Raw genomic sequence first — 27623 nt, 5'->3', positions numbered from 1 at the left:
GACTTTGGTTTTGGAGCTTGTAGCACTTTATGAGCGGATACCCTTCCTGATGTCTAACAATGACCCTTGGGTGGACTCGAACCTCCGACCCTTCCGTCAGAATGCTCTAACCCAGTGAACCGCTAATAAAAGTTCAGTCTGTATTGAACAGGGCAGCAAGGCTTATCTTTGGTCTTAAAAGTTGAGACTGGATTGGTGAGTGTTGTTGATGGTGGTTTGGCAGGAGGTGGATATTATTCTTGGGAAGTGGGGATGCGGGTAGGCTGGTTATAGTGCTTGGTTTATCACCGAGCGATAATAGGAAGACTGATTGATTGGAAGAAATTATCCCTGGCTCCACAACAGGTGATACTGATCAGTGAATGGTGGTGGTGGTGGTGGTGGTGGTTGGGAGTAGGAATGGTGTTCCCTCAAGAACCTTGACTGCCCCATTCCTAATTGAGCTGCATTGGTTACCAGTAAAGGCTAGAATTGAATTTAAACTGTGTCTGTAACATACAAGGTTCTTAGTTAAATGGTGAACTGAAGTATCTTGCTGAATTGTTAAAATTCCCATCAACATCCCCAGGTGTGTTGTTATGTAGGAAGATGATCCCTTGCGTCTTGACGAGCCTGGAGCTATTCAACGGTCATCTTTCTCATGTTCTTTTGTGTAAAGAGCCCATAGGTTATATAGTAGATTGCTGTTGTCCATGAGACAGCTGTCTTCTGCTGAATCCTTTAAGAGCTAGCTAAAAACCTTTCTCTTTTCAAAATGCTGCGATCTGGAGAGAGTTACTGTGATGGATGCTTATAGGGTTCAGTTATTTCCACTTTCACTTTATTTTTTTAATTTATTTTTTACCGATATGCTGGTATATATATGTATATCTATCTGTCTGTCTGTTACCAGACACCATAATCCCGTAAGGGGTGGCCATTTGACTTTGAGTTATATGTTTTACGGGGAGGGGCATTAACCCTCCACCAACCCACTTGTTGACACGTAGGGAGCACTTATGGTTTGGTTATATAGTTACCACCCAGCGTTGTAAATGGTTTCCTGGCTTACAGGAAACCATTTGGCTTGTCACTTAATGTAAAGCCACCTGTAAAGGAAAGAAAAGCAATAAGAAGTGCCAGGAAAGATAGGAGAAATAGGAATAGAGGAGGGCAGGCACAGAAAAAGAATGGTAAAGGCTAAGGAAGAAGTAGGCAGCACAACATCAAGTGAGTGGATATACTTGTGTGTATATATATATATATATATATATATATATATATATATAATCATTATATACCTCTCCTCCATCCTTCTTTCCTTCCATCCTCTTGTCTTCCTTTCCTTCATTCTTTCCTTGTCTTTCTGCCTACCGGTAACTTTACAGTCCCTCATCTGTCTTTCTTTCCTTCATTCTTTCCTCCTCCTTCCTCCTGTGGGTGACTCTATACTGAGTGACAAGCCAAACGGTTTCCTGTACACCAGGAAACCATTTTCTACGCTGGGTAGTAACCATATAACCAGATTTTGGCGCCTGGTGGTTTAGTGGGTAATTATTGTGCTCCAGTCGGATTGAGCCGGTGAAGGTTTATATCCAAGGGGTGGTTGGGGTTGATTGCTTATGTAATGCCACTCAGGTATGAGTGAGGCTGGTCACTCTCATCATAAATGTCGGGACCAACTGCCTAGCCCTGGGCTCCTAAGCAATGTAGGATTGGATGTTGGATGGATATATATATATATATATATATATATATATATATATATATATATATACTGTATATATATATACAGTAATCACTCCAATATCCGGATCAATAGAGCCATCGGTAGGTTCGGTTATTGGTTTCGTCCGGATATTGGGCCCCAGCTTATGGACTTGTACTTATGGACCCTAACTCCCTCTGGACATGCATAGCACCTATTTAAGACCCAAATCACACCAGTAAGGCACATAAATGACTGAAATAAATGCAAAAGAAACATAAAATGAGGGTTTAGAAGTATGTTCATACATTAATAAACATTCTGGTACTTATGGACCCTAACGTAGCCTAACTCTGAAAAACACATTCCTACTGCACATGCATGAGGTAAGTATAGTATGGAAAAAAGTACAGTATGAAACATTCTGGTAAGTACTTGTATAGTATGGAAAAAAGTACAATATGAAACATTCTGGCTACTTACAGCAAGTCCCTGGCCACCTCGATGAATAACCGCCTCCTCTCGGACTCTGACAGTAAGAACGATTTCCTGAAGCACTTGCAGTACACTCTTCCTGAAGTCTTGCACTGAACTTAGTCAACAACACACAGAAGTCCGTTCTCTTCACAGTGTTCACTTTAGTCCAAATAGTGTTCCATTTTAATTTCGTGTTGCACATTAACTTTTCCCAATTTTTTTTTATTTTCCAAAGCCAAAACAAAGAAGGTTAGTTACGTTAAATTTTGTTTCCACTGAGTCTTTTCTCTCATTTCGAAAACCTTAACACAACACACCGTTTTTTTCACTGCACAACACCCAAAATTCCCGTGTGGTCTAGTGGAGAAGTTCTTGCTGTTTATTCACTGTCAGAGTCCGAGAGTATCACTGGCAGGCGACCAAGGGGTGCATCGCTGGGTCGTGGTGATGGCGTACCGACTACAGAAGACTCTGAGGAAAGCCGCAAACTCACATCGAGCGGTGACTCCACTGTAGCTGATGTGCTGGGCTGTGGCTCGGAGCATGAGGGCCTGTCTTGGGGAGGCAACGGAGTGGAGCCAGGGCTTGGCACAGTGGGGGTCACGGGCCTGAAAAAACTGTCAATCGTTGACTGACGCAAGGACCGACGATTCTGGCGATTGATGATGCGCTGCCTGAAAGCACGCACTTCCTCCACGAGTCCCAAGGGCCCCATCTCCCTGTCGCAGTCCGGGTGTTCCAGGTAGTCTAGGACGAACTCTAGATGTTCCCGGAGTGCGCTCAGCTTGGGGATGGCTGGAGTAGTGTCCTGCTGAGAGGAGTCCGCATCATCGTCGCCTTCGTCGTCGGAATCTTCAAGTTCGGGACTGACACCAGCAACCGAAGACGCGATCTCGATATCAGACAACGTCTGATACCCAGGATCGCCCTCGTCGTCGTCCAACCACTCACGTACATCGTCCACATCAACAACGTCGCCATGCGTACGTAGCCGTGCATGGAAGTCATCCACGTCAAAGCCCAGAAAATCGTACTCCACATCTGTTCTGAGAAGCAGACGAGACCAACCATTTTCAAGAATTTTCACAGGGACTTCCTTCCATGCACTAGCCCAGTTGTACAGCGCAGACTTGATGTTGTAGCGGCGAAGGTTTTCCAAAGTCCGCTTGCCTTGAGTGTCACGTCCTTCCCTGCGCTCGTCCTTGTCTTCGAGAACAACGATCACTTCATCCAGGAACTTCCGACGGTACAGGCGCTTTGTTGCCACGATCACTCCTTGGTCCATGGGTTGAATGAGAGCAGTCGTATTAGGTGGCGGAAACATGCACCTAATACGGCCATTCTCAGCAACCAAGTCCTTGTCGCACGGGTGGGCAGGTGCATTGTCGAGCAGAAGGAGAGCCTTTACCTGGTCGCGAGGGATTCCCAGTGTCTTCGTCTGGTACTGGATGACCTCCTTGACGAAGTGACGGTGAAACCAGTCTTTGAAAATCACAGCTGTGAACCATGCTTTCAAAGAATGGTACCATACGACAGGAAGGACATCCATCACCCCACGAAGGCACCGAGGCTGCTTTGCACGGCCAACAACAACGGGCTTAAGCCAGTGCATGCCGTTAGCACTGGCACAACACAAAGCAGATATCCGTTCCTTAGAAAGCTTGCGGCCAGGTACACGCTTCTCCGTCTCCTCGGCTAGAGTGTTCGTTGGCACCGAGCAATAGAATAGGCCAGTTTCGTCTGCGTTATAGACTTGACCGAGAGTGAGGCCCTCCCTGTCGATCAAGCCTTTCACCTAGTGCCGAAACTCGTCAACTCCATCCTCGTTAGCGTCCAATGCTTCGCCATGTGCTTTACGGTTAGTAAGGCCATGTCGCAACTTGAATGCGAAGAGCCAACCCTCGGATGCCTTGAAGTCTAGGGCGTCGTGAAGCCTTGCAAACTTCTCAGCAGCAGCCTTCAGCTCCGTTCCACGTACCATCACACCAGCTGCACGTTGCTGTCGATACCAAATCAACGTGGATCGGTCGATTTCTGCCAACTTGGGGGTAAACATAACCTTCCTTTCCACGTTGCGTTTGCTTCTCGACGAGAAGTCAGCCGTGTACTGCATGAGTTTGTCTCGGGAACGTTTGATATCGAACAAAGTCGACCGGGCCAGGCTAAACTCGCGGAGAATGCGTGAAGAAGACCAACCCGCATCAACTTTCTCCAATATCTCCCTCTTCTTTTCCAGAGTCAACACCACTCTCTTCCTTTTCAAAGGTGGCGGGGCCATCATCACACACACTAAGAGGAGGGCCGAGAGCAGCAGGAGCCCTTGCAGCAAGTACAGCACCACCACAAAAGCGAGCACGTGGGCAGCCATTGCGAAGAGCGTAGGTCCAGTCGCGGTGAGAGACAGGCGGGAAGTGGGGAGGATGCAGCGGCGCTCTATCGGACGTCGGAGGAATGACGAACCAAAACAATGCTCTCCCGCGGCGCGTGCGGCAAGTTCAAATTACGGACGGCAAAAAAAAAAAAAAAAAAAAAATTTGAATGTTGGATCCCAGGACGATAAGGTCCGGGTAGTGGGGATGTTCGGTTATTGGGCGTCCGGATATTAGAGTGATTACTGTATATATATATATATATATATATATATATATATATATATATACTCTATATGTATATATATATATATATATATATATATATATACTCTATATGTATATATATATATATATATATATATATACTGTATATATATATATATATATATATATATATATATATATATATATATATATATATATACAGTATATATATATATATATATATATATATATATATATATATATATATACGGTATATATATATATATATATATATATATATATATATATATATATATATACATACATATGTATATATTTTAATAACAGAACGGAGGAAGGAAAGACAAATGAATAAAAAAAAGTAATCCATACACCAGATTACTGGTGTCCTCTGTTCATAAAATATCTGTAACAGTTAGACTTCAACAGCTGTGGGTTGAAATTTGGAGGGAAACAACTCTGGGGAAGCGAGTTCCAGAGAGATGCAGTTCGGGGAATGAAAGAATTCTGATAGGCAGAAGTTCTGCAATATGGCTGAGTGACATTTCAGTCATGAGCGCTACCAGATGCCCGAGTAGCACGAGGGAAGGCATGGAGAGGTGGCACCATGGATGCAACTTCGTCTAAGCATTTGCCAAAACAAATGTTTGTAAAATAATGCAAGGAAGGCAACATTCCTTCTTACTTGCAGGGAAGGTAGTTTATTTGTAATGGCAGGGTTGTTAATGATTCTAACAGCTTTGTTCTGAATTTTATCTAGTTGTTTTAATGCAATCTCGCCACATCCATTCCACAAGGGTGAGCAATATTTAAGCTGAGAGCACACATGACTCTTATAAATTATAGCCAACTGCTCAGATGTTCATTCTTAGATCTTTAGTGGAGAAGTTTCTAGAGAAGGGAAAGAAGTTGTATGCGGCTTTCATGGATTTGGAGAAAGCATATGACAGGGTGGATAGACAAGGATTGTGGAAAGTTTTAAGAATATATGGAGTAGATGGGAAGTTGTTGAATGCTGTGAAGAGTATGTATGATGGTGCTAAGGCTGCAGTGCGTGTGGATGGTGAACTAAGTGAATTTTTCTCTTTGAAGGTTGGGTTGAAACACGGATGTGTCATGTCTCCAAGGTTGTTCAGTCTGTACTTGGATGGGGTAATAAAAGAGGTACAAGGTAGGGTAGTGGATGTTGGAGTGGCCCTGGTGAGAGAGGGTAGTGTTTGGAAATTCCCTGTACTGTTGTTTGTGGATGATACTGTGTTGTTGAGAGAAGACGAAGGGGAGCTGTAGGGCTTGGTGGATGAGTTTGGGAGAGTGTGTAAGAAACGGAATCTAAATTTGAGTACAAAATATTGTATCTGCATTGTAAATCAATATATATACAAAACAAAAGTCCGTCAATGCGAGTTGTTAGGCTAGAGGCAAAACACTTCTGCCAACTAAGAAATTTTCACTCTGAATCCTGATTTTCTATTAATAATTAAATTAAGCACAAACTTTTGACTGAATTTCAAATAATTAGGTGTGCAAACCTTCGTGGTGATAAAGATTAAAATATTTTCCAATTAAAATTGCCGATTCTGTCCAAGATGGAGATCACAGTCGATGATTGTTTATATCTCGATCAGCTGATTAGTGGTTGGCCAGTGTTAGCAGATATTTCTCCTTCAGTTTGTCAGGACATCTTGACAGACTTCTATTTTTCATGAATATTTATTTTGAGTACAAAAAAATGTATCTGCATTGTAAATCGATATTTATTACAAAAGTTCGTCAAGGTGAGTTGTTAGGCTAGAGGCAAACCACTTCTGCTAATTTTAAGAAATTTTTGCTCTGAATCCTGATTTTCTATTAATAATTAAATTAAGCACAAATTTTTTACTGAATTTCAAATAATTAGGTATGCAGACCTATATGGTGATAAAGATTAAAATATTTTCCAGTTAAAATTTCCGATTCGGTCCAAGATTACGTGTTTGTATCTCGGCCATCGAATTAGTGGTTGGCTGACCTTGTGGTGCTCCATTCCTTGTTCATTTTCCTCCTTTTCCTCTGCTTTCAGATCATCTTTTATCATACTCTCCACATTCTCATCAACAACTGTCTAAACAACCATTCTTAGGGTTATAGCTAGCAAAATACAGCTATTGTGTCAGTTATTACTATTGTTCTTGCATCAGTTTTATTATTTTATGTACTGTGTATGTTAGTTATGTTGGTATAGGTAGCCTACATTCCAGAATGCTCTAGAATATCGGAATAATTGCTGGACAGTATTGGAGAATTCAGACAAAGTATGGTAATAGTCCTGGGAATGGTATGTGGGGCCGGACTTTGCGATTCCCAGACTGGTCTCCCTCCCCTTTTGGTCCGACAAATCGAGGGTCGAGTGTATACAACAGCCACCTTTGGCTTTGAAATGAGTATAGAGAAAGGAGGAGGATACAGAAAAGGGTTTGTTATTAGTTGCCTCAGACAGCTGAGTCTCAGTTAAGAAGAGAAGGTGAGGTTTAGAGGAGGAGAGGTGGTGCTCAACAGAGGGAAATTTAGAGGAAAGGCTGCGAATGTTGCAGAAGTAAAGCAGTGGGTTAGTGGTTCCAGGCAGCTCGTTGAGTCATCATCAGGAGAGGGGCAGATAGTGAGGACATTTATGGCCCCCTCCCAGGAACTCCAAGGCTATGTTATTGGTCAGTATTTTTTCTAACATTTTGAAAAGGAAGTGTAATGTGTAGTGTGCATGTAGTTTGATGTTGACAGTTAGAGAAATTTGTATTGAATATACTGGTCTACTCTTTATGTTACTGAAACACTGAAAAAGCTTAGGAAAAGGGGATGGTCAGGAACTAGTCCCAAGGGCTGATGAAGCAGGAGCTCTAGCTTTTCCTGTCATCAGCTTTCCATCCACCTTGGGAGTACTGCCCTGCTCGACTGGTGCTACAGTCTACTCCTCACGCAGCCTACCTCGCCTCCTCCCTTTCTCAAATTTGTTCAGATATACCTCTTTCACCACCATGTTGTCATCCATTCTCTCCACATGACCAAACCATCTCAGTACACTCTCATCGGTTCTGGTATCCACAGACTTTGCTCACTCTGCATCTTTCAGGAATCACATTATTCCGTATCCTATCCACTCTCTGTACTCCACATACATTCCTCAGCAGTCCTGTCTCCACTGCCCTTACTTTGACTTTTCTTTTTCATGCCCCACCATAGTCTCACCTCCTTATATTAAGGTTGGCTCTTAAACTCCTTCATGTGAACCTCGCATAGTAACAGTCCGCAAGCCTCTGTTTCTTATCAAGGCCTTCATTGCACCAGCTACTTTCCTTCCTTGTGTTACTCTACTTTCCACTTCGTTTACGCATCTTCCTCCCTTTTCAATCACTGTACGCAAATATTTGAAATCTCACCAATTCTAGTCTATCTCCATTCACTGTAGCATCACACTGGGAGTCACCTTCTGTCTCAGTAACCACCACTTTCCTCATTTCTACATTTACTTTGTTGGCATGACACTCACAGACATCTACAAAACTCTGCACTAGTTACCAAGTTCTTGTCCGGTATTTGCAAGTAGCACTGCATCATCAGCATACAGCAAATTTAAGATATTCCATCCATCACCATTCATTACCAATGCCGTCCCTCTCTCCATTACTAATGTTTTTACTTCTCTCATCACCCCATCCATATACAGTATATAATGAACAACCATAGGGACATCACACAACCTTGTAACATGCCCACATTGATCATGAACTATTTACTTAGATGACCATTCACCCTTACACATGCCTCACTACGATCATAAAAACTCCTGATGGCATCTAGCAGCTCACCATCTACACCGTACATGCGCAAACCTTCCATAATCCTTCTCTGTCTACTTTGTCGTATGCTTTTTCCAGATCCATAAATACCATAAACACCTTGCCAAAATATATCCATGCGGGGATTACAGGTCTCCCACCAGGTACCTGAGGGGGAGGGGTTAAAAGGATACCTATGGATTAGGTGCCAGAGTCTTTGAAAGCAAGGCAGAGTTGCAGTGGAAGAAGACAGCTGATGTGTAAGATGACATTAGAATTGTACTGTATATTTGTGAGGTGAGGAAGGAGGAGAAGAGTGTCAGAGAGTGGGAGTGCCACGTAAGGCCAACACAGTCAGGCCTCACAATGCATTCGTTTACAGTGTGATAAATCACAAGATTGATGAATAAAAGCTGTACCCAGTTTTGCAATAACAATATCGAAATTCGCCAGAAGGATAACTGTGATTGCTGCATACAATAATCCCGTGCGGATATAGTGATGTATGCAAGCTGACAGTCATGTTTTTCCCAAGATAGCTGTCCAGTGTGTACATGTGCAGAACTCATCTTAAACCAGGTGGCCTCATTCACACCACCCCTTTGAAGCCCCACTTGCTTGTCCATTCGCTCTCATGTCCTGCACCTGTGAGCATCTCCTTTGAATCTGCTGTTACCTAACCTTCCCGAGTGTGTAAGGCCATAGAAACACCATTGCTATCGCCAAATAATAGTCCAGGTATGTAATGAATAGTGTTACTTGCGGTAATGAGTTGAGGGAGGGGTAGACCGAGGATGAGGTGGAGGGATGGAGTTGAGAGGTATATGAGGGAGGGGGGGTGAGTTGGGGGGAGTGTAGTCAAATGGTGGGTGACAGAGCGACTTGGAGGCGTTTTGTCTGCGGCCACCCTTTGCGGGATTAGGGCATCGGGCTATAGATAGATAGAAGTCTTTTGTGTGAAATAGCTGAACTCGTAACTTAGAAATCATGTCTGGTGCTGTGCCCAGCTGATAGTATAGTGCTGCTGCTGCTGCTGAGGGTAAGGCTGAGAGAGTTAGGTGTAATCTTTCCCTTGATGTGAAATTGGACTTTATTAAGCGCCGTAAGGAGGGTCAGGGAGCAGGCAAGATCGCCGAGGCCCTAAAGCTGCTCCTAGGTCACTGTCTCTGTGGTAATAAATGAAATCAGATGCTGTACTAACATTGTCGCAAAACATGCCTACCCTGACTGTTAAATGACTAACCAGAAAAAGGAAACCTATAATGGAGATGGAGTGTCTCCTAGCACTGTGGGTTAATGAACTTAACCAGTCAATGCAGCCCCTGCATCATAGTTTCATTTGCACTGAGGCCATCAGTCTGAGGAAGAATCTCGGGGATAAGCAAGGAATGGAGACCAAGGAGGAGTTTAAGGTCAGTATGGGTTGGTTTGAGCGATTTAGGACCTTTGCTGACCTTAGACATGTGACCATGCATGGCGAGGCTGCTAGTGGTAACCACATGGCAGCTGAGGCTTCTCTGCACAGCTGAAGGCAGTGATAGAGGAAGGGGGATAATCTCCATAACAGGTCCTGAATTTTGATGAGGTGGGCTTGTTTTGAAAACACAACTCCCAGAAGGCATATATAAGCATGGAAGTACAACATGTACCAGGATTTAAGGCAGGCAAGGACTGCCATTGGCAGCATCACAATGGCGTGGAAGGAGGTTCTGCCAAGCACATGAACACTGTTTGGTGAAAAGTATGGCCTGAGTGTGTGCGTTCCTTCATGGGGTTCATGGTTGTGAAGAACATCCAGTGTTAAATCCATGACCTCTCATGTGAGGTGCAGTTTGAGGTCGATGAATGAAAAAGAGGTTCTGGACAGCCACACTGAGCAGATCTCAACAAAGGAACTCACTGAGTTAAAGGAACAGGAGGCAGAAGCAAAATATGGTAGCGAGGATGGGAGGGAGGATGAGCCTCTTTGTGTTCTCGATCTGAAGGCCTTGAAGGATTTCCTAGTGAAGATGGATGAGGCAGTTTCATTCATCAAAGACAAGGATCCAAACCCAGCAAGGATTGATGTGGAGATGCACGGCATAGAGCAACACTTGAGGTTGTGGAGGGAGCTCGTGACAGCTAAGAAAAAAGAAGCTCAACAGATAACCAACACCTCCATCCTCCCTCATGTCACCAGCACTGAGAAAGAGCCAAGGCTATCAACAAGTGGGGTGCAAAGACAACATTGTGCCTCACCTGTCTCTGTCATGTCTTTCATCTTCATTACTGCCTGGTTCACCCCTACGCTCCCCTGCTGCCCCACCGTCATGTCTCCCCGCCTTCATGCCACCACACTCTTCCACCTCCACACCACCACACTGCCACGTTTTCCTGCCGCCAAACCGCCACACTTTCCCATTGCCACATCGCTATGCCCACTCTTTCCCTCACCATGTCGCTCTTCCTTGCCCTCACCACATTGCTCTTCCATGCCCTCATCATGTCACTATCCCTCGCTTCACCACATTGCTCTTCCTTGCCCTCACCACATCGCTCTCCCTTGCCCTCACCACATTGCACTTCCTTGCCCTCACCACATCGCTCTCCCTTGCCCTCACCATATTGCTGTCCCTCTCCCTCACCACATCGCTTTATCTCATCCTCACATCGCTCTTCCCGTCTCTCTTCACCTCCTGCTGAGGACCTGGAGTGATCGTCCAAACCCATCAGCTGTCACCCAGCTTGCGGGGGGTCCCTTGGTGATGACTCAGACCAGCTTTGGACACACTTTGGGTGGGCGAGTCCCCCCTCCATATCGCCATTGAACCCACATTGTATCAACCTAACTGTGTGATTGCAATGCGATGGGTTTTCAACTGACTAATTATTACAGTAATTCCTCGATTATCCAACGTAATAGAGCCAAAGGCATGTCCAGGTAGTGACACCGTCTGTATAGTGGACTTCTCCCCTGGCCCCTATTCATACATAACCTAACTTTGAAAACCATTGTAAAAGGCCACTACAGTACATTGTTCAGCACTTATTCCTGTTGTATAACAATACTCTATCTGGTCAAGCAGACCTATAATGCACAGCCAAGCAATTACCGTGGGAAAGCAGACCCATCAACCACATACATGCAGTCACCACTACAAGGCCATACCCTGCAGTGACATGAAAAGAACATGAGAAAACTATCTACACAAGAAAAATGCAATAGGCACACGAAACATGATGGTAAAACAGAATACAGTCACGGCAAAATAGAATAAAATCTTGGTAGAGTACAGCAAGCTAGAATAAAATGAATGTAAACGCTCACAGTTCCTTGCTGGACTGCTCACTTCAGGTGACTCTGAAGACCACTGCAAACTTATGTCCAGGGGAGACACAATGGCTGACAATGTGTTAGGTTGAGGCTCCTTCGTTGAACGTGTGGTACAGGTGATGGCAGAGCAGAGGTGGACTGGGTGGGGGTCAGAAGCCTGAAAAAGGAGTCAGTCTTGGACTGGCGATAGGAGCAACAATTCAGGTGTCAGATGACACTCTTCTGCACAGAATGCAAATCCTCCATAAGGTGAAGGGGCACCATCTCTGTCATGATCTGGGTGCTCGGCATACTCAAGCACCTCCTCGAGATGTGCCCGGAATGTGCTCAGGTGGGGGATGGCTGGAGTACTGCTCTTCTCCAAGTCATCTGCATCATCCTCATCACTCTCTTCTGGCCAGGCAGCAGCAACAAAGTGGTGATCTCGAAGTTCAACATAACCTGATAGCCAGGATTGCCTCCATCATCGTCTAACCACTCCTGCATGTCATCGACATCCACAGCCTCTCCTGCATTATGAAGACGAGTGTGGAAGTCGTCCATGTCAAAGCCCAGAAAGTCGTGTCTGTTCTTGTGTCCCAGAAGGAGACAAGCCCAACCACTTTTAAGGGTTTTCATGGAGACTTCCTTTCATGTGCTTACCCAGTTGTACACTGCAGACTGAAGGTTGTAACGCTGCAGGTTTTCCAGCATCCTCTGCTCTCGTGTGTCCAGCCCCCGACTCTGCTTGTCCTTGTCCTCAAGAACAGCCATCACCTCGTTAGGAACCTCTGCAGGTACAGCTTCTTTGTGGCCATAATCACATCCTGGTCCATTGATTGAATCAGTTGTATTAGGTGGCAAAAGCTTGCACCTAATGTGACTGTCGTCTGCAACCAGTTCTTTCTTGGAGGGATGCATTGGGGACATTGTCCAGGAGAGGAAGGGCCATTACCTGGTCATGAGGAATTCCAATTTCCTCCATTTGATAACAAAAAGCCTCCTTCATGAAATGCCTGTGGAACCAGTCAGTGAAGGTCTTGCAAGTTAACCAGGCCTTCATAGAATGGTATCACACAACAGGAAGGATATCCATTAATCCACAAAGGCAGCAGGGCTGTTTTGCATGCCCAACAATAACAGGTTTCAGCCAGTGCAATCCGTTAACGTTAGCACAGCACAAAACAGATACACGTTGCTTAGACAACTTGTGGCCAGGCACACGCTTCTCCTTCTTATCTACCAGATTGTTCACAGGCACAGAGCAGTAGAAGAGGCCAGTTTCATCAGCATTATAGACTTGACCAAGAGCAAGGCCCTCCTTCTCAATCAAGTGTAACAAATTCTGCTGAAATTCCTCCACTCCCTCCTCACTAGTGTCCAAAGCTTCACCATGGGTTTTATAATTGGTAAGGCCATGTTGAAGCTTGAACCTGAACAGACAACCTTTGGATTTCTTGAAGTCTGGGATGTTGTGAAGGTGGGGAAACTTCTTAGCAGCAGCCTTCAACTTAGTGCCTGTCACTAGCATGCCTGCAGCCTGTTGTTGCTGGTACCAGATCAATGTCGAATGGTTGACTTCAGCATGCTGGGGGAGACTCATAGTCTTCCATTCCGTATTGCATCTGTTCTTCTGGCCAGAGTCTGCTGTGTACTGGGTGAGTTTGTCACATGCTTTCCTAGTGTCGTGTAGGGTTGAACGAGCCAGGTTGTACTCCTTAAGGATGCAGGAAGTGGACCATCCTGCATTAGTCTTCCTCAGGATCTCCCACTTCTTCTCCAGAGTCAACACTACCCTCTTCCTTTTCCGTGGTGGAAGGGCCATCATACACCCTAGGAAGAAGCATGCAAGGAATAGTAAGGCCTGAAGCAGGTAGGGAACCACCACGAAAGCCACTATGTGCTTCACCATAACAACGGTCCAGGTAGAGCCACTCACTACACAAGTGACATGCAGGAACTGAGATTGAGCAGCAGGGGTCTCTGGCGGAAGTAGGGTAAGCAAACCAGCCTGACACGGCGGTGCCACTGGGCCATTCTCACCTGTGCAGGTGGAAATTTTTCACATAACCATAATTTTGAAACAAAGGCAAACATTTTGCCTGGATAGTGGGAAAAATGTATAAATAATGATTTGGAACAGCCAGATCACAGTGTCTGGGTAATGGATGGTCCAGGTAATGGCCGTCTGGATAATGATAGATTACTGTATACAGTGATCCCTCAATTATCTGGATGTTCATTATTCAAACATGTTCAGTATCCGGATGCTGGGCCTTGGCTCTGTTAAATATCATCTGAATTTACTTGCTATTATCCGATGTAAAATTGCCTGAGAACTTAGGCCGGCCAGCTGACATGTCCAAACATTCGGTATCGTGGCCGCTGGGCTTGAGCCGTGAGTGAGAAGTGGTCTGTAACCCACAACCAGAGCTAAAATGTCCGTCTGACCCTGTACTGAAGGGTCAAAATTGTGCGCTTGTCCTTTCATTCCCAACGAACCTCCAGCACCCGAGTAATATGACTATGTTAAAACGTCCGTGCGCATTCCCACCGATTGTCTAATACTGTATTGCACGCCCAGGGGGGGTAAGTATTTCCCAACCGCCACCTCCACGGAACACAGTCCACAAGCCACGAGTACGTTCGGCGACAGCGTCCGTCCGCCTCTCTATCGAAGGTTGAAAGTCCCCTGGTCACGATGCATTGTGTTTCCGCATGGCCACTCGGCATCTAACAAACCACAAGCCACAAGTAAATGTACATCAAAAGCGTACGTCCACTTGTTGGCAGAAAGGGGAGAATCCTGCCCACATACTTGCCTCTCCTCCCCGTTCCTTCCCTCCTTCATACCCCCCTCCATCATACCCTCCTGGCTCCCCCCTCACTCCCTCAGTCGTTACCCTCTTCTGTGGTGAAAGCATTGATTCGTGAGTTTTCAAATTTTTTTTGCGATTTATTTGACTACTATTGGTCATATAATAATTCCTTGGTGACCTCGAGAAAGCTCATGAAATTCTGCATCAAGACATGTGTTTAACTCTTGGAAGATGCTGGCAGAATTTTGAATTAGGATGGTGGGAATTTACATGAAAGTAAGTTTTACTCTTGAACGCATTATTCCTGCTTGAATTTCATACTCTTACTTGTCACTTTTATGTGTTTTTATTAGCTTATCTTATGGTATAAACACCAGCGAAGATGAAGGTATATGATTTTTACCAATATAACCATTTTGGTGGCATATTTGGCTGTGGAATTTTTTTTTAACCCTGGGAGCAATCACTCGTCACAGACAACAGATTTTCAAACTGTTGTCATTTTTTGGGGGGGATTTTTGTTGTTTATGCATTGTTTTCATGATGTTTAGCACTAATATGTGTGTTTTGATGTCTAAATATGGCAGATTGACCTGAAAACAGTGCCAGAATTAGGAGGGGTACTTTACATACAGTCATGTAGAAGTTGGGTGTTTTTTGGTTTTCAGTGTTTTCATGGTTCTGTTGGTGTTAAGCATTACTTTGGATATTTCTATGTGTGTTTTGATGTCTAGATATGGCAGATTGACCTGGAAACTGTGCCAAAATTAGGAGGGGTACTGTACATACAGTAGTGTATAGGTATGGTGTTTTTTGGTTTTCAGTGTGTGTGTATTTTTTTCTTCATGGTTTTCTTGGTGTTTTGATGTCTAAATGTGGCAGATTGACATGAGAACAGTGCCAAAATTAGGAGGGGTACTGTACATACAGAGGTGTATAGGTAGGGTGTTTTTTGGTTTTCAGTGTTTTTTCTGCATGGTTTTCTTGGTGTTCAGCATTACTCTGTATATTTGTATGTGTGTTTTGATGTCTAAATATGCCTGAATGACCAGAAAACACAGCCAGATTAAGCATAGGTACTGTACAAATAAGTTAGTTATAGGTTGGAGATGGGTATAGGTAAGCTCTGGGTGTGGTAGGGGAATAGTGTTCATTATCCGGATGTTGCCACTACCCGAACATGCCTTTGGCTCTTTTATATCCAGATAAATGAGGGATTATTGTATAGTGAGGCATGACTGTATTGTATACAGACTTAAGTCTCATCCATCCCTCATCAGAGATTCCCAGGAAGGAACAAGGTATTGAGAATAATTGTTTTACAGTAAAACCTCGATATAACAGACTTCAGTAGACCGGAATTTGCTGTTATTGGAATCTAGGAGCTATCTATCTATCTATCTATCTATAGCCCGACGCCCTAATCCCGCAAAGGGTGGCCACAGACAAAACGCCTCCAAGTCACTCTGTCACCCACCATTTGACTCCCCTCCCCCCAACTCACCCCCCCCTCCCTCATATACCTCTCAACTCCATCCCTCCACCTCATCCTCGGTCTACCCCTCCCTCTCCCCCCCTCCACCTCACCTACATACACCCTCTTAGTCAGTCTTTCATTCTCCATCCTCTCCACATGTCCAAACCACCTCAGTGTATTTCTCCTAATCTTTTCAACCACATCCTCATCTACCCCACAACGTTCCTTCACTTCTTCATTCGTCAACCTGTCCCTCCATGTCACTCCACATGCTCCTCTCAAGTAACTCATTTCCACTGCTCTCACTCTTGACTTGTTCCCCTCTTGCAAGGTCCACGCCTCGCTTCCATACGTCAGGGTAGGGATCACAATACCATCATGCAGTGACTTCTTAACTTCCATACTCACCTCCCTATTTCTCATCACTGCTTTCAGTGTGCCAACAACCTTCCTTCCCTGCTGTACCCTTTCACGTACTTCATCCCCCAAAGTTCCATCCTTACTCATCACACTACCCAAGTACGTGAATGCACTCACATTCTCCATATCTAGGAGCTACTGGACTAAATTCCTATATATCGTAAAAGGTCTGATAAAGCCAGAAGCAGCCTGAATTGCCTGACCACTTCAACTATGTTCATCACAATAAGGTAAATAAAAGACATGTTTATCAGTGTACAGTACAGCATTATTATACATATTATACTATTTTATTACTGTAGTGAAGGTATAATACAATACAGTACTGCAGTGGTAGTGAAAACAGTTTAAAAACCATTGGTGCGATCCAGACTAATGTCTCATAGATTGGAAAAAGCCTGGGTTAGCAAGGGGAAGTCCGGATGTTGCTTCTATCAGAATTTCACTTTTTTCGGAATGGCTTGGGCCCCAATTAGTCTGTTATAGTGAGGTCTTACTGTATTTCATGTATTTACTGTATTTTTACTTTATTATTTATTAATTTTTTATTATTAACGTGAATTGGGGGGGCATATGCCTCCCTGTGTCCTGCAGACCAGCGTTTAGTTTAGGCTACATGTACTGAAAGAACGATATTATTTACCAGATTTATAAGCAGTGAAGTTAGAAATATACACTTTATATTACAGCTACGTATATAAGGGTTATTCCACATTGAGGAATATTACATTCGGGCACAAGTTATTGAACTACTTTCAGTTATATCTGCAAAAGTATGCAATTTAAACTAATGGTTTTCGCAAGGTATATTACCAACACTTCACCCTACATGATACCACAATCGGATTGTTTATATGTTTTAATTTGGATGTTATATAGATTTTCAAAAGTAGCATGAGGAATGTTATCGTGATGCAACCCCCTTATCATGGGCATAAGTAATTTTGATAAGTCTTTGATTAGACTGGTTCAATCAAGGTGTGCTTCATATCAATATGTCGAAAAATAAGGATCATAGCCATACCCAGCAAATTTGGTTATTGCTAATATCTGTTGTGCTGTTAAGGAAAATATGACAATGAGACACGTTACCAAAAAAGTGAGAAACATCACTGGTGCGATATTTATTGAAATATAATCGTGCAGTCAACTCTTATTACGGTTACAGTAATTGTATGTATCAGACAAAATGTGTACTGCTGTGAAATTTACATAATAAACTAACCAGAAAGTAGTTGGTGGGGGTGCTGACCATCCACTCACTTGATGTAGTGCTGCCCTTGGGTGCCTGCTTTTTCCTTTCTTCCTTCCTTCCTTCCTTCTTTCCATCCATCCTCTTCTGTCTTTCCTTCCTTCATTCTTTCCACTTCTTTCTGCCTACGGGTGACTCTACACTGAGTGACAAGCCAAGTGGTTTCCTATACACCAGGAAACCATTTTTTACGCTGGGTGGTAACCATATAACCAAATGATGGTGCCTGGTAGTTTAGTGGGCAATTAAGGTGCTCCAATCAGATTGAGCTGGCACAGGTTTATGTCTAAGGGCTGTTTTCACAGTCGTCCCCAACAGCCTACTCGCCTCCGAACACACGTTTTCGTTTTCACAGTCGCCCCCAACCAGCCTTCCGAGGCCTCTGTTGGGGATGGCATTCAGGACAGCCCAGACAAATTACTGGAACATTCTTTTGGGGCCTGCAGCCTCCCCAGCGGACGGTCCCGAAAGTAAAAAAGTAAAAGAATAATTACATGTAACATATTTTCATTATTATTTCAGTATTACGGTATATACCCAATGTAATATTCCCAGGGTAAAAAACACACCCGGTATTGAAAAAATATATATGTTTGTGTATTTTTATGAGACTTTCTACTGTGTATCCGAATACTATCCTTTCGCAGACTGGTGGAGGCTCCACAACAAATGGTCCCGAAAGAAATACGAGAATCGTTGTCTAATGCATATTTTCATGAATATTCTAATATCTGATGCCCGATGTAATAGTTGATGTAGCTAACACCCCGTTTAGAAATGAAAATGTTCATGTCTATCTATCTATCTATCTATTGCCAGACGCCTCAATCCCGTTTGGGGTGGCCACAAACAAATCGCCTCCAAGTCGCCCTGTCCCCCGCCATTTCACTGCCCTGCTCCCAACTCACACCCCCCTCTCTCATATACAGTACCTCTCCACCCCATCCCTCCATCTCATCCTCGGCCTCCCCCTCCCTCTTCCCCCCTCCACCTCACTCACATACACTCTCTTCTTCAGTCTTTCATCCTCCATCCTCTCCACATGGCCAAACCACCTCAGTGTGTTCCTCATAACGCTTCCTATCACATCCACATCCACACCACAACGTATTAATAGTGTTAATAGTATATTCATTATAAACCGCACCATCACTCATTAGACGTTATACATGTTACTTCATGGTTATTTTTACTTAAGCCTTTTTATTTTTTTTTACAATACATAGCATTCATCAGGATTCAGCTTACTTCCGATATCAAGTAGGAGCGTGGTGAGTTTGCTGGTAGTTAGCTCTTCATTCCGATGACGTTTCGTATTCGTTATTTTGCTGCATTCTTCCAAATATCTTCACTCCTGAATATATTGGTAAGAATTGTGTGAAGTGGATTTTCCAGCCATGTTATTCATCACATTCATTACATTCCAATTTCCAAATATTCTTTACATATGGAAAGTGTTTTCGCCACCCAGAACTACCAACCCTACTGCATCAACATGGGTAGACATCCCCACGTTAGTAAGCTCCCGAAAGCCATTCGGAGCGACTGTGAAATCCAAAGGTGCTTTTGGTTCGGGCCCAAAAGGTTGGAGACGACTGTGAAAATGCCCCTAAGGGGGGGTTGGGTGTACTGCTCACATAATGCCACTCAGGGATGAATGAGGCTGGTCACTCATGACTTAAATGTCAAGACCAACTTCCCTAACCCCAGGCTCCTGTGTTCCTCATCAGGCAACACTATTAGATGATGAACAAACCAGAAGACAATACAAGTGACATCATATTCAAGTGACATCTACGACATGACATCAGCATAGACTAGTTGATCGAGGAGGGAAGATTCACCCCTTTGATTTAATCATCCCCAAGCTAGGCAACTATCGCCATATAGCCCCGCTAGGTTACAGGAGCGCACTACCACTCCCAGCAATGATGATTCATTAGATGCTCTAACTCGCAACCTCGCGATTGTGAGTTGGGTGCTCTACCTCTGAGCCACCATGCCCCCTTCACCCCTTTGAATGTATGTACCATTCTTGATACTTGAGGAGTTGGCAAAGCCTGCACAACCACGTTCCTTTGCTCCCATCTCTGTCTGGGTTGTCAGGGAAATGAAACTGAGTATGACCGACTCTGTTGATGTCCCTCATTCTTTGGCAATTAACATTGGTCATGCCCTTTTCTGGCACTGACTCAGTGATTGCAGTTCATAATGTTTAGACAATGTCTTGGTTGTATAATGAACCAGTACAGTAATGAACACTAATAAGGGGACAGGGTAGTCTGCCACCAGACGGCAGATCAGTCGCACTCGTCCACCTCCAACTCCCCCTCCTTACCCCCACAAAACCACCGATTTATTAAGCAGATGGATCTGGGATCTGAAACTTTGCTGTCTCTCATGTTTTGCTACAGGTTATAGTAGTATAATGTATTCTATTATGTGTATTATTATAAGTATACATCCACCTTCAGCTCAGTGAAAATAATGATATTGAGGCTATAGCAGATTTCAATAGAATGACCCTGCTGTGTGGAATTTATTCCAAATAATTATTTGTATTCTAAACGATGTAATAAAATCTGATTAACAGTGACAGGTCATATGACTACTAGCCCTAAAAGTCCCACTCCTGTCTTGTCATGTGGGTAGCCACATATCCACTCATCCACCTGCTCACTCACCCCATCCTACATTCACCCTTCCCAGCCACCTGTGCAACCTACCAAGCACACTGATCTCGGCCATCCACCCTGCCCACCCATGAATGTCACCCACCATGCTCAATGATGTCACCCAATACATCTACCCACCCTGAACCCACCCACCCACCAACCCAACCACCCATGTAGAGCACCCTGACGACACAGTCTTCTCAGCCACTCTGGCAACCCACACATTCTGACTACCCATCTTGCCCACCACCCACGGTCACCCACCTTCCCCATCCACAAATACCACCCATCCAGCTCACCCAACATTGCCATCCATGATGTCAGCCCATCCAGCCCCCCTGCTATACCCACCCATCTCTCCCTGAATGCAGGTAACAGCAGTGATTTCTTGTTTAAAGCTGTGCATGAGAAGCGTTACGTCTTTTTCCGATAACGTTCCTCACATTATGCAAGTAACCTGTGTGACGGAGCATATTGCTTACCAGAGTCTCTTACAAGATATCACAGGGCTACATTAGTGTGGTACTGGGATGCCTATTGATAATATAAAGTTATGTTAGTTAGGGAAGGGGAGGCCAAGGATGAGATGGAGGGATGGACTGAGGAGGTATATGAGAGGGGGGAGTGTGAGCTGGGAGCAAGGCAGTGAAGTGGCATTGGATAGAGCAACATGGAGGCAGTTTGTTTGTGGCCACTCCTTACGGGTTTAGGCGTCTGGTAATAGGTAGATGGATGTTAGTTTTCTCCAGTTCGAAAGCTGTGTATGGGAAAAATGTTAAAAAAGTCAATTTGTAAGCTGTGTATGGGAAAAATGTTTAAAAAGACTTCACACACAGAACTCCTGAAGTACTTCTGCATCAAGTTCGTGCCACAGTCTGACCACAAAGTATATGTAAACAACTGTAGTGACAAATACAACTCGGATAGATGCTGTTTAAATAAAAACCATTGACAGCATTCCAAACAATACATGCACGGGTCAGTGATGATAAGAAAATCACTAATTTCAGCATGAACTTTTCTTCAGTAACATGGAATGACTTTTTAATGCCTCATTCTCAGTAGACAGTTTAGAAACTTTCTGTCCAGATTCATAAAATTCAGTGTTTAAGCTTTAAAATTATATATAGTTTTTATATTTTTGATCAATTCTGAGATTAACAGTAAAGGTTGACATTTTCATGGAATGACCCCTAAATAAATGGAAGTGCATTTTTATTTTATTGTTAGAATGGATTAAGTGGTATATAATTCCACTAAGAATCACATTCCCCCCATTTCCAGAGTGCTGGATCTGACCCGGTTATATATTTACAATATTTATTTTTACCCTTGTAATTGAAATATTGTAGAAAAGGGAATTTACCCTGGTAATTGAAGTATTGTAGAAAAGGGAATGTGAATCATTGGATTAAACTTGTGTTTTAAGGGAAATAATTATTTGTTTGTTGTCAGAATTTAGGGGGTACAATACAGCACAATCCCAGTTTACTGGGAAACTTGAGGAATGTACTATTCCAGCTACCAATTTTTCCCAGATATCTGACTTATATACATAGGCTGTGTCATTTCATGTTATTCAGTACTTACCACTCATATCCAGGATCACACTAACAGATTACAGTTAACATTACCTCATCTTAAACACACCCAATGGACATAACACATGTGCTTGCAATGTCTTACAGTAGTGCAAATGCACAAGGTAAGTCCTTTCTGTTAAAATTATTTACTCATGACAACATGTAAAAATAAAATAAAGAAATTTTGAACCTTTATTCGTGAACTGATGAAATGGAAAGAATTGTACTGTGGAATTATCATGACTCCTGTGCTCACATATCAGCTTTGTATCTTATATGGCCACAGCCCACCTTTCTGTTTCTTCACCTGGCCACCGTCACCCCACTCCTCTTTCATTACTTAGCAGTTTTACAGAAAATAAAATAAGTATGAAGGTTACCATCTTTACCCTCTCTGAATAACCTCACTCTGTGAGTGTCTGCTTCATTAGTGCGTAACAGCTAGTTACTTGGTCCTTGTTTTGAGTAAACCCTTGCTCGACATTTTCTTTTGGACAGGCTAAAGCCGTTTGGGGTAAACGTCTCCCCAGCAAGCCTGACTCATCTACATTTTAAATTTGTTTTGCAGTTATGTTCACCCATAAGCCTGCTGAATTCATCACAAAACTGTTCTGATGATTTGCGCTCTCCCACTATGTCTAGTTTACATATTCCATGCCTGTCTTTGAAATGATTTAACCATCTTACAGTAAAATCACACTTGCCTTCTGTATTAATTTTACTATGAATCTCCTGCTTTTTCTTGCACAAGAGGATGCAATATTGATGCTCAGTTAGACCTTTCTAAGCATAAGCTCTCAAACACTGCTAAATTTAGATCTTCCATATATGGCCAATGAAGAGTATGCATTTTTTCTTTGGACTTACTCATGTTGCCTTTCACACAAAAAATCCTTGAACTTGGGTCCCTTTTCCTTGAAATCATAATTTAGGAATTTCTTACGTTATATCTTGTCATCAGTGTCTTATAAGGTTCACCTTCTTCAAGTTTGTTGCATGTATATCCATCTTGTGTTTGGAAATGAACACAATTCACTTTCATTTAATGTTCACCTTGGACATCACAAAATGTAGAAATCACCGTGTATCACAACACAACAATGAGAGAGGTTGCCTGTTGACTGATGGTGGTAAGCTGACTAGTGATTTGTGGAGGGTGACTGAATTAGAGGAGGGGGAAGAGGAAGTCTGGGAAGGGGATTAGCAATAACCTTGACTGAAAATTGAAAGGGTTTAACAAAACAAAAGCCCTTCATCTGGCTTTGCTTGACCTCATCCAGCTTCACATGACAAGGGATTATTCTTTGGTGTGGCAGGCTGCTCAACTTCACCCAGTTTCACATGACAGGTGATTATTCTTTGGTGTGGCAGACTTTCAAATTTTTTTTTTTTTTTTTTTTTTTTTTTTTTTTTTTTTTTAAATAAAGACTAAATTTCCCTGGTTGTCTGGTAATCTCAGTTATCTGGATGTCAGATATTTGGGATTGTTCTGCAATTGGATGGCTACCACCGATGCTGGGTGGCTCAATCATGGGTATGAAGAATAAATACAAGTTTAGTAGTAGTAGTAGTAGTAGTAGTTGTTCCCTAGGCAGTCTGGCCGAACAACCCCGAGTCCCTTAGGAAGGCCATGGCCGAGACCAGGCTTTCCCACAGAGCTCTCAAAGAGTGTATGTTGTGTTGTTGGCGTAGGTGATTGTGTGCAATGCAGTCTTCCATAATGTGGTTAATAGTATGGGGTGCTGTGTTGCATCCTGGACAGGCATCAGCGACGGAGTCATCCAGCCTCTTCTGGTAGCTTAAGAGGGCTGGATGGTGCCCACATCTCAGTCTGGTCAGGTGGACCCTGTCCTCACGAGGGAGATAGGATTAAGAAGGGTGGATGTCAGGAGGCCGTGCATGCGGTTGTGTGTTGTCTTTAAGTGACTGAATGGAGCGGCGAGTGATCTGAGCGTGGATATGCTTCTGGAAGCTGGTCTGAGGTGGGCGAGGGGGGAAAGATGACAGTATTTGTGTATGGTATCGTGTGCTGGGTGTTGTTTTTATGTTCCTTGTGTGGGTGGATGTGCTGCCATGTAATACAGTGGATGTTGTGGGTTTGTGGAGGCTGCAGCAAGAAACTGGGTGCCTCTCATGTCTAGACGATCCTTGACTTTGAGGACTTTGGTTTTTTGATGTAGGTGGTCTGTGGGTGTAGTAGCTGTGCAGCCTGTGTTTATTTTTAGGGCCTTGTTCTGTATGATCTGTAGAGTGTTGTAGTGTGTTTTGGTGAGGTTTGAAGCCGAGGCAGGGCTTGCATAATTCATCACTGAATGTATGTATTGTTTGTATACTGTGGTGGTGATTTCTTTGTTGTGTCCAAATGTTGTATGGGCAAGTGACCTTAAAGCATTGAGTCTTGGTGTTATTTTATTTTTAATGTTTGTGATGTGTTGTTTAAATAACATTGATGTATTGTATGTTACACCAAGGATTTTGTGTGTGTGTGTGTGTGTGTGTGTGTGTGTGTGTGTGTATGTGTGTGTGTGTGTGTGTGTGTGGTAGGGGAGTGTTGTTTATGGTGAGGTGTGGGATGTGACTGTGTTCTGCTGTCCAGTTTGTGAGAAGGGTCACTGTAGATTTGGCTGGGTCTATTTTGAGCCTGTTTGTGGTGAATCATTCGTGTAGTGTGTTGAGGTAAGGTTGAATGATGTGTGCACCTGTGTTTGCATTTTGGTGCATACATGTAAGTGTTATATCATCTGCATAGGAAGCTATATGTATCTGTGGTGTGTGGGGTGTGGGTATGTCATGAATGTATAAGTTAAAGAGTGTAGGGGACAAAACAGATCCTTGGGGGACGCCATTTGTGAAGTTTCTGATGTTAGAAGACTGACCGGCAAATGTTACATGTGCACATCTGCTTACTAAGTAGTTTGCCTGCCATCTTTTTGTGTTATTGTGCATGTTTGTGTTGAGTATTTTGTTTGTGAGGTTGTGGCCGGGGATGGCATCAGAAGCTTTGCTAATGTCTAGTGTGATTAGGAGTGTTCTGTGTGGTGGCCTACCTGAATTCATGCCATTGAAAACTCTCTGTGTAAGGTCTGTAAGAAGGGTGTTTGTGGAGTGTAGTGGCCTAAAGCCATGTTGTGACTGGGCTAGGGGAATGTGAGGTGTGACTAGTTGTAGTACCAGTCGTTCAGTGTCTTTAGAGGGGGTGCAGAGGAGTATGATGGGGCGGTGTGAGGAGGGTATCGTGGAGTCTTTGTTGGGTTTAGGGATAGTGATGATAATGCCATGCTTCCAGATGTTGGGTATAATGTTGTGTGAGTAGCTTTAGTTTGATATGTTGGTGAGTGCTTGTATGCCTTGTGGTCCAAGGTGTTTAAGGTGAATGTTGCTTATGTTGTCTGGTCCACAGGCAGATGAGTGCTTGAGGTTGTTAATGATGTGCTTCGTCTGGTTGTAAGTGAAAGGTGCTTAGTCTGGGTCTGTGGGGAACTGTCTCTTACGTCGGATGATATGTCGGTCTTCGGGATGGGGGTTTAGATGGCTGACTTGTGAAAAGTGATTGATGAGAGTGTTTGCTTGTTGTTTGTTTGAGGGTATGGTGTCTGTTGTTGTGATGGCAGCATGTGATTGTGTGGTGTTGCTGTTAGAAAGTGTGATGCTGTTTAGTGTTTTGTAGAGTTTGCTGATGTTTGTTTTGTGGTCAAGTGTTTGGAGGTAATTTTTCCAGTTTAGTGTTTGCTGTTCTGATATTTTATTGTTTATTTGAGTGTTGAGTTCTTGTATTTGTTGTACGGTGTCTTGTGTATGGGGTATTGGGGAGTGTCACAGTGTGTCCCGTTGTCTGATGAGGCCTTGAATTTCTGATGTGAAGTTGGGGTTGTGTCTCTTTCTGTTGCCTCTAGGGATGTGTCTTTTGTCTGCGTTTTGTATAATTGTATTGAAAGTGTGCACAGCGGTGTTGATGTTTAGTGATTAGCCATTTGTTAGTTAGGGAATATTTAGCCACACATAAGTAGAGTCAAATTCCAAGCTGGTACATTGTTGCAAATCACAATATACATTTTAGATTTCTTTTTTCCAACAGCTTCCAGCAACTGTTGGGAAGTAATCAGCTGGTTTGGGCACATAGTTTAGCTTGTGGTTTATTGTAATTGTCTGTACTATGGCCATCATCAATACTGGGATTCCTGAAGAGGAAGTATGGCATCATTATCATGCATGAACCGAGTTGTTAGTGGTTTTGATACATTTGCTGGTTAGGATAAGTATACCAGTATTGTGTATGGTTGTTATGACTGTGTATTGTTTTTCAGACTAAAAAATTGAAGTCAAGAAAGAATGATAACTGGGAGCGGCAGCCATCTTGGAACAACAACCGTGGTAATGAATTCCAGCGCATTCAGGACCAGCGCAACTCTGGCACCTGGCCACCCCACCACCACAGCAACTACCACAATTATCACAGTTATCACAACAGCTACCACAGCAGCCCAAGCAGTGGTAGCCACAATTCCTCCTATTACCGTGGTGGGCAACAGCAGCACTGGAACAAGAACAACTACCGCCACAGCAACAACAACAAACCCTGGAATAGGTGGAATAACAACAGCAATAGTAAACCATGGAACCATAAAAACAAATTTGGGAAGCCAAATTTCTACAAAAAACACAAGGATAAATATAAGCAATGGAACCATTGACCTTAAATTTGTGTGGTTTCGTTGAGACTTTATGCCAGATGTATATGAGTCTGAGACAGAAGTTTATTCTTGACTAGTTTCGCACAGAGGCAAAGCCAGTCTGGAGTAAACTTCTGTTTCAGACTTGTGTTCCTGTGCAGTTTGTTTACATGCAAAGAGCAGCACCTGTTAAGTATAATCATGAAAGAAGGAGGGTCTGATATAAGTGCATTGGAGTATGTTAATGTGGGCAAGTTTAACCTCTTTAACACTGATGTCTTCATAATTTATTATTCCTCCTACCATATTATTTTATTCAGCCTTTGAGAAATTTTACAAACTGATGGGATTAGATATAGCTTTCATTAATTTCCGTATGGCTATAGGTCCCTTCCATGTTGAATAAAATCATCTGGTGGGTGCAAGGATTATCACAGGAATGAGGGGGTTAACCTCTTCAGTCTGAGAATATTTTTCCCTTATTGCTGAGGGACTTATATTTAAGTTAAAAAGACCACGTTATGCTGCAGGACTTACATATTTAAGTTAAAGAGACCACGGTATGCTGCAGGACTTATATATTTAAGTTAAAAAGACCACAGTATACTGCAGGACGTACATATTTACATTATAAAGACCACGGTATGCTGCAGGACTTACTTAAAGCCATTTCTGATCCCCCTTTCACTACAGTTTGTCACCCTTAGCTGAATAAAATTGCTTAGTGGTAGCCCCCCCCCAAAAATAATAATAATAATACATCAGTTTTTGTTATGGTAACTAATTCAAGAAGATGATTCTTTTTTCATTCCCTCCATGTACTTTATTTAGCTCATGGGAGATCTTTTATTGAGAACTGGTTATG

The 27623-nt window shown here is 43.3% G+C and overlaps 1 protein-coding gene across 1 annotated transcript in view; it reads left to right on the top strand.

Moving 5' to 3' along the window:
* Positions 1-27083, top strand: part of scny (ubiquitin specific peptidase 36) — a 210321-nt gene extending 183238 nt beyond the window's left edge. The window contains exon 13 of the mRNA XM_080274469.1: positions 26393-27083. Coding sequence (XP_080130595.1) covers positions 26393-26779 — 387 coding nt within the window. The 3' untranslated portion in view covers positions 26780-27083. The remainder of the gene's footprint in view (positions 1-26392) is intronic.
* The last annotated feature ends 540 nt before the right edge of the window (positions 27084-27623 follow it).

Source organism: Coenobita brevimanus, chromosome 57 (genome assembly GCF_032717465.1).
Source record: "Coenobita brevimanus isolate Jiangsu-jjx chromosome 57, ASM3271746v2, whole genome shotgun sequence".
NCBI lineage: Eukaryota > Metazoa > Arthropoda > Malacostraca > Decapoda > Coenobitidae > Coenobita > Coenobita brevimanus.
Note: the sequence above shows the minus strand (reverse complement) of the source record. Positions and strands in the feature narration are given on the sequence as shown.